Genomic DNA, 11,698 nt, shown 5'->3' on the forward strand with positions numbered 1-11,698 from the left:
ATGTGTGAGTTGGAGCATAACGGGCCTGTGCGTGATTCTGCTTGGTGACGTGCCGTTTCTGTGACGCAGGTGCAAAACATGTCGCAGTCCATCGAGGTACTGAACCTGCGCACACAGAGGGACTTCCAGTACGTCATGAAGATGGAGAACCAGATGAAGGGACTCAGGAGCAAGTTCAGACAGATCGAGGAGGACCGCAAAACCCTCATGGCTAGGAACTTCAAGGTAAATGCTCTCGTGAAAAACATGAAAAGTGATTTTTAATCAGTTTTTTGCTGTTAGAAAAGGTTAGAAAAAATGTTATGTATATTTATATAAATTTTTTTGTGAATTCAGCAAAAATATTTCTGAATGCTTATGAATCAAATGTGCACAATCGCTTGACACGTACATTCATGAACGCGTCCCTTTCCAGTTATGTAGACAGACAGACACTTGGAGCACATCTGTTAAGCTGCTGCATCTTAAAGTCGCTGAAATGTGTTACAATCCTGCGACATTCATCATTAATGCAAGAACAAAGACTGCACACTACTTAAACTGTAGCATTTATTTATTATGTGACAGCTTTTCAATTTTATATGGATCTTCTTCTGGTCAAACGCTGTTGTAATAAATGAATGGTGCAGACTGCTGTGTGGGCTTTGTTCTTTGTTTCTTTGGGCTATCTCCCCAGCCAAGCACCCAGGACAAAGGGTGTGCGTGTGCACCTTCTCTTACCAACTCTCACCACTTACGCCCATGATCAAACACCTTTTCATCTCAGAGGCTTGTCCGACCAGTAAAAGCTGGCCTGATCCAGGTGCTCTGTCTGCGTGTGCCTGGGCACACGTGTCTGTGTGTGTGTGATCAGGAACTGAAGGACAGAATGGATGAGCTGCAGCCCCTGATCCCTGTGTTGGAGCAGTACAAAACAGACGCTAAGCTGATCTCCCAGTTCAAAGAGGAGATCCGGAATCTGTCGTCCGTGCTCACAGGGATCCAGGAGGAGCTGGGTGCCTACGATTACGAGCAGCTCTACCAAAGAGTCATCAGCCTCGACAGTCGTCTCCGCAACTGCATGAACAAGCTCAGTCAGTGCCCTCACAGCCTGTATCACTACTACAACCATCCATTAACCTAGAGCTGCTACAATCGTTACTACCACCATCATCAATTAACCTAGAGCTGCTACAATCGTTACTACCACCATCATCCATTAACCTAGAGCCATTTCAATCATTACTAGTACCATTATCAATAAACCTAGAACAGCTACAATCATTACTACTACCATTATCAATAAACCTAGAACAGCTACAATCATTACTAGTACCATTATCAATAAACCTAGAACAGCTACAATCATTACTACTACCATTATCAATAAACCTAGAACAGCTACAATCATTACTACTACCATTATCGATAAACCTAGAACAGCTACAATCATTACTACTACCATTATCAATAAACCTAGAACAGCTACAATCATTACTACTACCATTATCAATAAACTTAGAACCTTCACAATCATTAGTTCTACCGTCATTATAAGGAAACCTGAACTGAAGGGTTACAATAATCAATATTTTTGTCCCAAGTCCACTTTACTGTCATATCTATCATCATGTCCTTATCAACATGAGCAGAATAGTAATGAACCTATATAAATCACTAATGAAACAAGATGTATTACTATCCAAAGTCTACATAAGTTACTCAGGCAATAAACTAAAAAATAATAGGAAATACAGAGGGTCAGCAAGCAAATAGCTGATTGGCAACAAATGTAAATGCTTCCCTGGTGTCCATAATGAAGGAAAGATATTAAAACTCGCACAGCTCTACTGTGATCTATTAGTACCACTGCTACAACTAATGGTACCACCAAGTATTTGACATTCTCATCATTGATATGTCCATCAGAACTGCTGACACTATATGGAGGACTGTCAGAGATATGAACAAAATCGTGATCTAGTATTTCCATGTCCTTAGTCAATGTCACAGTCAATTATCTTCAGCAACATTTCTTTTATGACCATTTTGCCATCATCATCATCATCATCATCATCATCATCATCACTTCCTATCCACCTCCATTATTACTCACATTACTGTCATCACGGGGAGGAAACCAACACCAAGAGCTTTAATTCCACTAAAATTTCATATAGACTGAGTCAATTTAAAACATTTTTAGAATTTGTCATTTAGATTTCAGTTTTCCCCAACACATTTTATATATACTGAATATTTCCCAACACACTTTATATACATTCTGTGATATACATTGTATGGCCAAAGGTATGTGGACACCTGACCATTACACCTATTTGATCTTGTTGTTCAATCCTTTCTGGAACCATGGGTATCAATGCAGAGTTGATGTGTGGTGGTAACAGACCTTGTTCTTGTGGGATGGCTGTACACAAGGTTATTGAGTGTGTCTGTGTGTACTTGTGAGGGTACAAACAGGCCGAGCCCAAAACCTGAACAACTGCCCCCCACCCACCACTGTTCCTGCTCCACCAGACCTTCGTGTGGGCATTCTGCCACACCCAGATTCATCCATCAGACGCTCAGATAGTGAAGTGATTCCTCACTCTAGAGAACACGTCTCACCCACCCTGGAGTCCAGTGCTGATGTGCGGAGGCACTTCAGCTGACACCTCACCTCCCACGTTGTGATATTAGACTGGTGTGCGGCTGCTCGGACATGGAAGCCTATTTTATAAATCTCCTGACAGAAAGTTCTTGTGCTGATGTTGCTTTTCAGAGGCAGTGTGGAACTGTGTAGTGAGTAATGAAACACAGAACAGGTTGTGTGAGCTTCACATGGTCTCTTCATAGCTGAGCTGGTGCACTTCACAATAATAGCACTTACAGTTGACCAGTTAACTGAGACAGATTTACCTGGGCAGAAATGTCCTGAAATTGTTGCAAAGTGAATTACATCTATGGACCTATATAATCTTTAAATATACATGAGGGCCCATGTACCTTTGGTCATATGGTCTATATGAGTAGTGAACTTCACCTTTAAGTGGTATATAGGCTAAAATCAAACAATTCTAATTGAATATTTTGAGTTGACACATGCTGTTAAATACCTTTAAATGCCACCTTTGAGTCTGAAACAGATTTTACCAAAAAAAAAAAACAGCCTTAAATAGCTGCTTAAAGCAATTCGAACAGATGTCTGAATCCATTATTGATAGCTGTGCTAATTGTGTCCTAGTCTGGGAGGCAGACGTGTTAAGCTGTTTCATATTTCGGTGGTGATACTGTTTTAACATGCAGAACACAGCCACACACATCATCAGGGCAGCCATGAAATTGGCTTCAAGAATCTAGTTAGAAGGGGAGGGAAAAAAAACTGTCCTACATCTTATCAGTGTGTTTCATTATTACCAGCGTGTGGGAAATTAATGAAAATCACAGGACCCGTGACTGTAAAGACATCAGGGACCCGGTTTGGCGCATGGATGACTGATCCAATGGCATCTCCAAGAAACAATAGAGTGAGTACTATAGAACTACAATAATCAATTTGTGGAAGAAATATATAGTGTTGGGAGGAAAACCCAATACTGTATCGCTGTGAATGGGGTCACCTAGAGTTTTAATTCATAGCTTCAGCTTATTCTTAGAAAATTACAGTAAAGGTATTTGCCTAAATGTAAACAATTAAAAAATAATCACAGTTAATAATTAAAGTCTGTGCTTCTATATTATGTATTATATATTAAACCAATTTCCCTTTGAGACAGGTGCCATTCAGTCTTTAGGAGTTCCCTAAAGATTTCTATGTCTTTACTACAGGTGTGGTACATGGACACCTACACCAACAGCAAGGTGGTGCGTGAATATAAGTCCATTGCGGACTTTGTCTCTGGCTTGGAGTCGCGAACCTATTACCTGCCCTTTAAGTGGGCAGGAACCAACCATGTGGTATACAACGGCTCACTGTATTACAACAAAGAGCAGAGCAACATTATCGTCAAGTACAGCTTCGAGACGGGCCGGGTTCTGGCCCAGAGGGCACTTGAATATGCTGGCTTCCACAACGTTTACCCCTACACCTGGGGTGGCTTCTCCGACATCGACCTGATGGCCGACGAGCTGGGCCTCTGGGCGGTCTACGCCACCAATCAGAACGCAGGGAACATCGTGATCAGCCAACTGGAGCCCCAGACCCTGGAGGTGCTGCACACGTGGAACACGGAGTACTCCAAACGCAACGCCGGCGAGTCCTTCATGATCTGCGGCACGCTCTACATCACCAACTCCCACCTGACCGGAGCCAAGGTCTACTACTCCTACAACACCAAGACCTCCACCTACGAGTACACAGACATCCCCTTCCACAACCAGTACTTTCACATCTCCATGCTCGACTACAACGCCAGAGAGCGGGCGTTGTACGCCTGGAACAACGGTCACCAGGTCATTTTCAATGTCACGCTGTACCACGTCATCAAAACAGAGGACGACTCGTAAACGTGCAGTAGAGGAGAGCAAAGGGGCGGCGACGGGCAGAATGTGATGAGGTACTGTTTCTTTTGTTTGTTTGTTTGTTTGTTTGTCTGTTGTTGTTGTTTTCTTGTTTGTTTTGTTTTCCAAAGTAGACTACACATAGCTTTGCATTGACATGACAGTGTGATGAACTGAGGCCACTGCCTTTACCATGTGCGAAAGAAGCTGCACAAACAGAACGGGACAGTGAGCCAGCACAGCCGGGCTGATGATCTGACTCCAGCACCAGCTGGGCAGCGCCAGTGTTTGGTACCCCACTCACATTACCACACCTTACCTCACAGTGCTTCATTCTGTGCAACCAAGAGGTTCCTAAAAGCTTCTTTTTATGGCATAAATGTTCAATTTTTTATTTGTATTTATTACTGTCTTAGTCTGTTACAAACCCACTTCTTCTTATTTTTTATGGTAGTATTGTGCATTCGGTCCTTTTCTAGTCTTACGTGGCAAAGCCGCTGCCTAGTTGTTAAGCTCTATAAAGCTTTGTGACGTTCCTCTAAATATGAACCTAATGTGAATGATTGTAATATTCATCATGTCTGTCAGAATAAATCTTTTATATATAAAATGCATCAGCCATGACCAACCAAGTTAATAGCTGAGTTATTAAATATCAGGGTATTGTTAGAGTTGTTTAAAAAAACCTGCAAATTAAAATATACACGTTGAGGTCAGGTGATCCGAAGAACAGTGTGAGGCCAGCATTCTGAACACCCAAGAGTACAAATGGCAGAGGTTGTAATGGGCTCCTTTCATGATGCTCGTGATGGGCCAGCCATCTCTAAAATCAGAAATTCTCATGCATTCAGTTTGATGACTTTGAGTGCTGTCCTTTGGCGTTTCCAATCAACATCAAGGGCAGAGGAACGGGCATGATTTGAGTCCCTCACTGCAATTTCTTCTTCTCATGTCTGTGTCAAGATTCGCTGTCCACAAGCACAAAAGGAACGCTTTAAACGCTTCCCAGCCCCTGTTCGTTCAGCAAGAGAAAATAGCAGCTTTTAGGTATACCTCCACTACATACCGAAAGGCCGTACACCACACACACATACACACATGCCGCACTCCAGAATCAATTTGTTTTTCCACGTTTTTTGTCAAACATATTGTTTTCTAATGTACCGTATCTGCTAATGCTGGACCACCCATGTTCTCTCAATCAATCACAACCAAGACCAAAACTGTAATGATTTCGCTCACATGAGAAACACAAAACCATCCTTGAGATTCAGTCCAGCCATTACTCAGGGTACTGGGCTCACACAGTAATAGGAAGCTTCCTTCCAGGAATGCATCACAATGATGGTCAGCATCCATGGGTCCTGGTTGGTTTCCTAAGTGCCATTTTAACAGACAGTTGGGGTAAGGTCTGAATGATGCATTTATTCCTTCCTGTAGTGACCTAACTGCCGCTTTAGAGCCAGTGAGATGTAACCTTAGAAACAGACAACAAATCAAAAGACACTGCCAGTTCCACAGGTCCACTGGGAGACTCATCGTAAATTCCACAGACAGCAATAAGACCCCTCAGTGAAGGTAAAGGCTCCAGCGTAACGCTATTTCTCCCCTACTGAGTATTGATATTTTCCATCATATATGTCTACTGTTTTCCTTAATCCCTCAGAGAACAAGTCTTAGACCCATTCACTAAGCTGTTTTCATCCAGCTAGACATCTGTGTTTGAATTAAATCAATGGTGCTTGCAAGGACCTTGTGCAAAGTTGACGTTATCACAAGATTTAAAAAAAGTTTACACTGAAGCACAAAAATATAGACAATGTTTTTAATGATACATAGATTATGTATAGATGCACACATATATTATTAGGTAACTTCACAAAACTTGATTAAGTGATGATTATTCTGATCTATTGGTGATCATTTGGATCTGCCAGTTAGAGGAGATTAATCAGATCCACCCATTAGTGCAATTTATTCTGATCTACCCGTTAGAGCATTTTATTCTGATCTACCTAGTGGCTCACCTCAAACTCTCAGTACTCTCAGTCAAAATCAATAGCTAAAAGGAGATGAGATTCTTTGGTTAAAATTCAATCATTCTTTAAATCTAGTCTTCATTCCCCTAAGCCCTAATGTAATAAACATTTTAGCGCTGCTGTACAGTGAGAGGCGGCAGCAGGGTGACCGCTTTCAGCCTCAGAAACAGACAGCTTCTCAGCTCCAGAGAAATGAAAGGTAATTTCTACATAGCTCTTCCCCATACTAAAACCTCTGCAATATCCCTGCCATGCAAACACACCTACACACACACACACACACACCCTCACAAACATATACACACATAGTTTGAGAAAGAATTACCTACACTAGCTGAGAAACGACCTGAATTCAGCGAAGGCCTTAGCACCATGTAATTACCATGTTATTCAATGGAGTTATCCTTCCCTGGACTGCTTGTGAAATGAATACAAAGCCTAAATTCACCATGGCCCACCTCCAGCTATGAAAAAAAAAACAGGTGATGAAAGGGAAGAAGATGCCATGGAAACCTGAGGGAGAGTTATGGTCTAAGGAACACATCGCTCCTGTTCTCAAATAAATGAATTCCTGTGTACACCTGCTTCATTGTATTCATTCATCTTCTTATGTTACCACATGGCTAAACTAATGAGACGACAGAATGTGCTCATCATACTGGCACCTGGAGTACATCACCTGGTACAAACTGTCTCACTTATTTAGACAGGTCAATATTTATTTAGACGGGTCAATATTTATTTAGACGGGTCATAGTCATGGTCACATTTGTAACAGAATTGTTTCTTTATGTTGTTATGTTTGCATTATTACATGTCAGTCATCTCAGGATGCACAGCCTGGTAATCAGCACAAACTTTATGTTCACAGCAAATTTCAGTTGTATTTCCCCTGTGGGACAATGGTCCATGAACACACACGCCACAGATTATGCAGTCCCGCGGCAGAAGGCAAAGTTTCCTGCTGTCAGATGCAACCAGTAAGGCTTTTAATCATGAGATAGAAATAACGCGGCATTAATTAAAACTTCATCCGATCCTAATGTCAGCCAAATTAAATCAAACACAAAGCAGTCTAAGCCTCATCGAGAGCAGGAGCTCAAAGTGTGCCTGTATGACTAATGCGAACTCTATGTGCTGTTTACTGAACAATGCCTAATTACTGTAAAAGAAAACACTCTCGGTCCAAGCCAATCACAGCAGCTGACCAGAGCTGCCGGTAATTGGCAGGCAAATCAACACCAAGACCTCATTTCATGTAGGGAAAGGCTTTTTTCTTATTTAAAACTGCCACTGATTTCCATATCAATCACAGCGCCCTGTTGGTTTCTTCAGCTCCATTTCAGATGCCTGGTCATTTTTTGCACTATTGGTGTTCTCTGTTTATTCTCTGATTATTCTGTGACTCATATTTCTGTTTGCCCAAAAAATAAATAAATTACATGCATGTGAATTTTACATGGATGATCTTTGACATGGACAGGCATAACAGCTAATCAAGTACTGGGAGGTGAAAACAATGTCGTACTTGTTCTGTAGGTCAAATATATAAATAAGCAATCATAGTGAGAGAGGAAACTGTGTTCCATCACTTCAACAGTTATAATTATACTTGGTGTGATTTCTTTCAAGAAGGTCATTCTTTTCTGGATTTTGTCTTGATTATCTACAATTTCAGAAACCCCTCCAGTCACTCTTAATCATCGTCACTTTGTTCAGCCATACACTCAAGACTGCAGATTCACACAGAGACTTCCCATGTCCGACTCGGAACCACATGGAATTCTGAGGTTAAAATACTGCACAGCCTGGACGTTGGAAGTGAGACGTATGATTGCCACCTCTGTGATCTGTAAGGAACAGCTCCATAGTATGTTATACACAGTGATGTCAGTAACGCGTTACTCTAATCTTACCACTTTTTTCGGTAACGAGTAATATAACGCGCTACTATTTCCAGTCCAGTAATCAGATTAAAGTTACTTATCCAAATAGCTGTGCGTTACTATTTTTATTTTCCCTAGTAAAAATATATATTTTTGCTTTCTTCTTGGCTCAGTTCTACTTTTGCGTCTGACCGTAGCGCTCGACTCCGCACGCTGCGCGCGACCCTGTGAGAGCGCGAGCCCGTTTTACAAGTCATTTTTTGCAGCGCCCTCCCGTAACGATGTGTGGTAGTATAAAGAAAACCCCTCAAAAACAGGGGTAGGAACATTTACCTGAAGAATTTTAATGTTGCACTGTGTTCCACGTTTGAAAAGTACTGGAATTTTGCCTAACGTCGCCTACTTTAAAATACTTGAAATTGTAATGGTATTTAGTTTCACAAGCTGTCTGACTGAACAAGGGTGGGTTTCCCGAAACGTTCGTAGCGCTAAGTACTTCTTAACCTCGTACGTTTCATACGAGGTTACGAAGTACTTGGCGCTACGAACGTTTCGGGAAACCCACCCCAGTTCGCTTGTATTACGTTTACAAATAAATTTACAAATAATACCGCGCAGCTACACAAATGTAATGTCAGGAGATACTGTAGCGACTACTACTCCTCACGGGGAGTCTCGCCCTTTAAGTAACACGCGACTGCGCGCGCCAGGGTTGCGTTATCAATAAAGTTTCCCTCGTCGGGATTTTTGGATTAAGCAGTTTCTGCATCGGTTACCGAACCTGCTTCAATACATTGTTACTGTTAAAAATGCACTTCCAATAAAGTGAGTATTGGAAAAATTTATTTTGCTGCTGAATGTAACTACTAAAGTAACTTGTAATCTAACGTAGTTACTTTTAAAATCAAGTAATATGTAACGTAACTAAGTTACTTTTAAAAGGAGCAATCAGTAATCAGTAATCGGATTACTTTCTCAAGGTAACTTAGCCATCGCTGGTTATACAGCAGAAACATGACTGAATCAAAAAAGCAGCATTCCAACTCAATGAGCAGATACCCAACCTGTGGCCACCTTAACCATCGGACACATTTACATTTACTTCATCCCAGACCGGTAACAATCCCCAAGCAAACAGATAAAATGGCCCAGGAGAAATCAAAAAATGCAATGAAAGGGCATTTTCGCCTATTAGCGCTTTCACAGACTTCAGAAAGATCACAGAACTCAGTCATCAAATTACTAGGTACTCAAGCGTGCAATGATTTTGGCTTTTTGAAGGAAACCTATAAGCAAGCCGTGATGGAGGCACGTGGCTCTGTTTCACCGTGTTCATAAAGCTGGAAGCACATGGGTGGGAGGTGGGCAAGGACGTAAAAAGTCAAATCAATACTGGGTCACGGAGGTTTGTGTGTGTTGATTAGCACTGCAGGAAATGCACACCGGACCCGGCCGATGCGTCGTGCGTACTGAGAAATGAGAACCCATCAAAATTTTACACACCTCAAAAAGAAAACGTGCAAACTCCGATTCTGCTTAATATTTAGGATTTATATTGAGGATCATTTGTATATTCTACTAAATCTCACCATAGGCTCCCATTGACTACACAGAAGACTTGTTTTCGCTTGGACATTTCTGAAGAACGCTAATGTAATTTACTTACCTTATTACCACCAGTAAGGCCGTGCGGACTAATATGAGGGATAAATTCAGCGTCCTCGTGGCTCAGCTCCATTTTGGCAGTAAAGGCGCCGTGAGAGTAATGCCATTATTAATGGAAACTGACTAAATTTATTCCCTGCACTCTTCCAAATTCAGCGCACATGGAGGGATGTGTCACTTTTCGGAATGAATTAATCATTGCAGCTGTTTATATTCTATATATCAGGGTTGTTTAAATTAAACTGTTCTCATCAATCTCACTTTTAATATTGCATTCGCTGTGGTCCTGGTCGGGTGCACATCTGATACGAGTCCACTTACTCTCTCGACCGGGCCCCACTCTGTAACCCAAAGCTGTCTGAAGGTTTCAGTTCGGTTGACTTTCTCTAGACCAGAAAACTAGGTCTATTCTATTCTAGTTTTTTATCATGCTAAAGGCGATAATTCACTTAGAATTGTTGGGCTTCCACCATTAAGTACTAAGCATAAATAAGCCTAACTTCACTAGGGAACACTATAAATGCAAATGCAGGTACAATGCAAATGCAGTTTCATTTACATCTGAAAAGCGGCTACCGGCCGCTCTCTTAATTGGAAATTCGATCGTGGTTCACATGATCTATTCCTATTCTGATCACCTGTTGAATTAAGACAAGCGGTCTGCCCCACTCAAACATGACAGCACTTCAGCACCAGTAGGGATCAAACTTCACAGCAAAAACTGAGCTTTTACCATGTCTTTAAAACATAATATGCTCCCAGTAATAATTACGCCAGTGCAACACATTTCCCAGTCTTATTTCCTGGCCTTAAACTACATGCTGTGGCATCTCCTCTGCTCTAGCTCGTTTTTGACTAACTATCTAATCATCAGGCTGTTAGGGAGCTCGGTTGGTCATTGCAAGCGTAAAGTAGGACCAGGGCTACAAACCACAGTCTTTGGGATATCACTCATCAGTACAGAGGACTGGCAGAAATAGACGCTACTAAAAACAGAAAAAGCTCCATTTGTTTGACTGATCAAAGTTTGGGCAACATGAAACTGGCTAGAAAACCCAGTGTGTCTACAGTGTGTTGGGCAGAAGTGAGCGAGACTCCTTCATCTTCCTGTTTCTCATGTACTGAAGGTGGATTTGATGCTGTTTTGTTTTTGTTTTTCTTTGTACATTTGTTTTTATGTTATAAAGCATAGTGTATCCTTCTCCCCTGCTGCTAGTAATGTGCTCCATAATGCCTCGCTGGGGGCAGACAGGAGCAGTGTGGCTACCTGGAGTGAGTGTCAGTCTCCGGAGGTATCTGGAACCATGGCAGCACTGCTGCAGAACGGATCCCCCTCATGCTGGGCTAGAGCCATTCAACAGCCCGGGTGATGTGAGCCCGGTGAGAGCTCAGCGTACCGTATTCCTGCAGAAATGAGGTGGCACTAATACAGCACGCCACTGTCAGCTCCTCTAATCTTTCCACACCAGCGGTGAATGGCTACCCCCTTCTGCAGGGGGATCACAGGTCAAGCTGTTGAGAGCCGTGTTCATTGAGAATATGGTGACCCCGATACCTAAGACGCAAGCAGATGAGATTCAGCCAAATAAGACACGTAATGCAGAGCAGTTGCAATAGGGGGCAATAAAT

At 42.0% G+C, this 11,698-nt stretch overlaps 1 protein-coding gene across 2 annotated transcripts in view; it reads left to right on the forward strand.

Moving 5' to 3' along the window:
- The window catches only part of olfm3a (olfactomedin 3a), a 15,554-nt gene extending 7,598 nt beyond the window's left edge, over window positions 1-7,956 (forward strand). For both annotated transcript variants that reach the window (XM_076971246.1, XM_076971247.1), the window contains 4 exons: window positions 70-225; window positions 854-1,073; window positions 3,400-3,506; window positions 3,808-7,956. In XM_076971246.1, coding sequence (XP_076827361.1) covers window positions 70-225; window positions 854-1,073; window positions 3,400-3,506; window positions 3,808-4,485 — 1,161 coding nt within the window. In that variant the 3' untranslated portion in view covers window positions 4,486-7,956. The remainder of the gene's footprint in view (window positions 1-69; window positions 226-853; window positions 1,074-3,399; window positions 3,507-3,807) is intronic.
- Window positions 7,957-11,698: the final 3,742 nt, after the last annotated feature.

The sequence above is a fragment of the Brachyhypopomus gauderio genome, chromosome 13 (genome assembly GCF_052324685.1).
Source record: "Brachyhypopomus gauderio isolate BG-103 chromosome 13, BGAUD_0.2, whole genome shotgun sequence".
Taxonomy (NCBI): domain Eukaryota; kingdom Metazoa; phylum Chordata; class Actinopteri; order Gymnotiformes; family Hypopomidae; genus Brachyhypopomus; species Brachyhypopomus gauderio.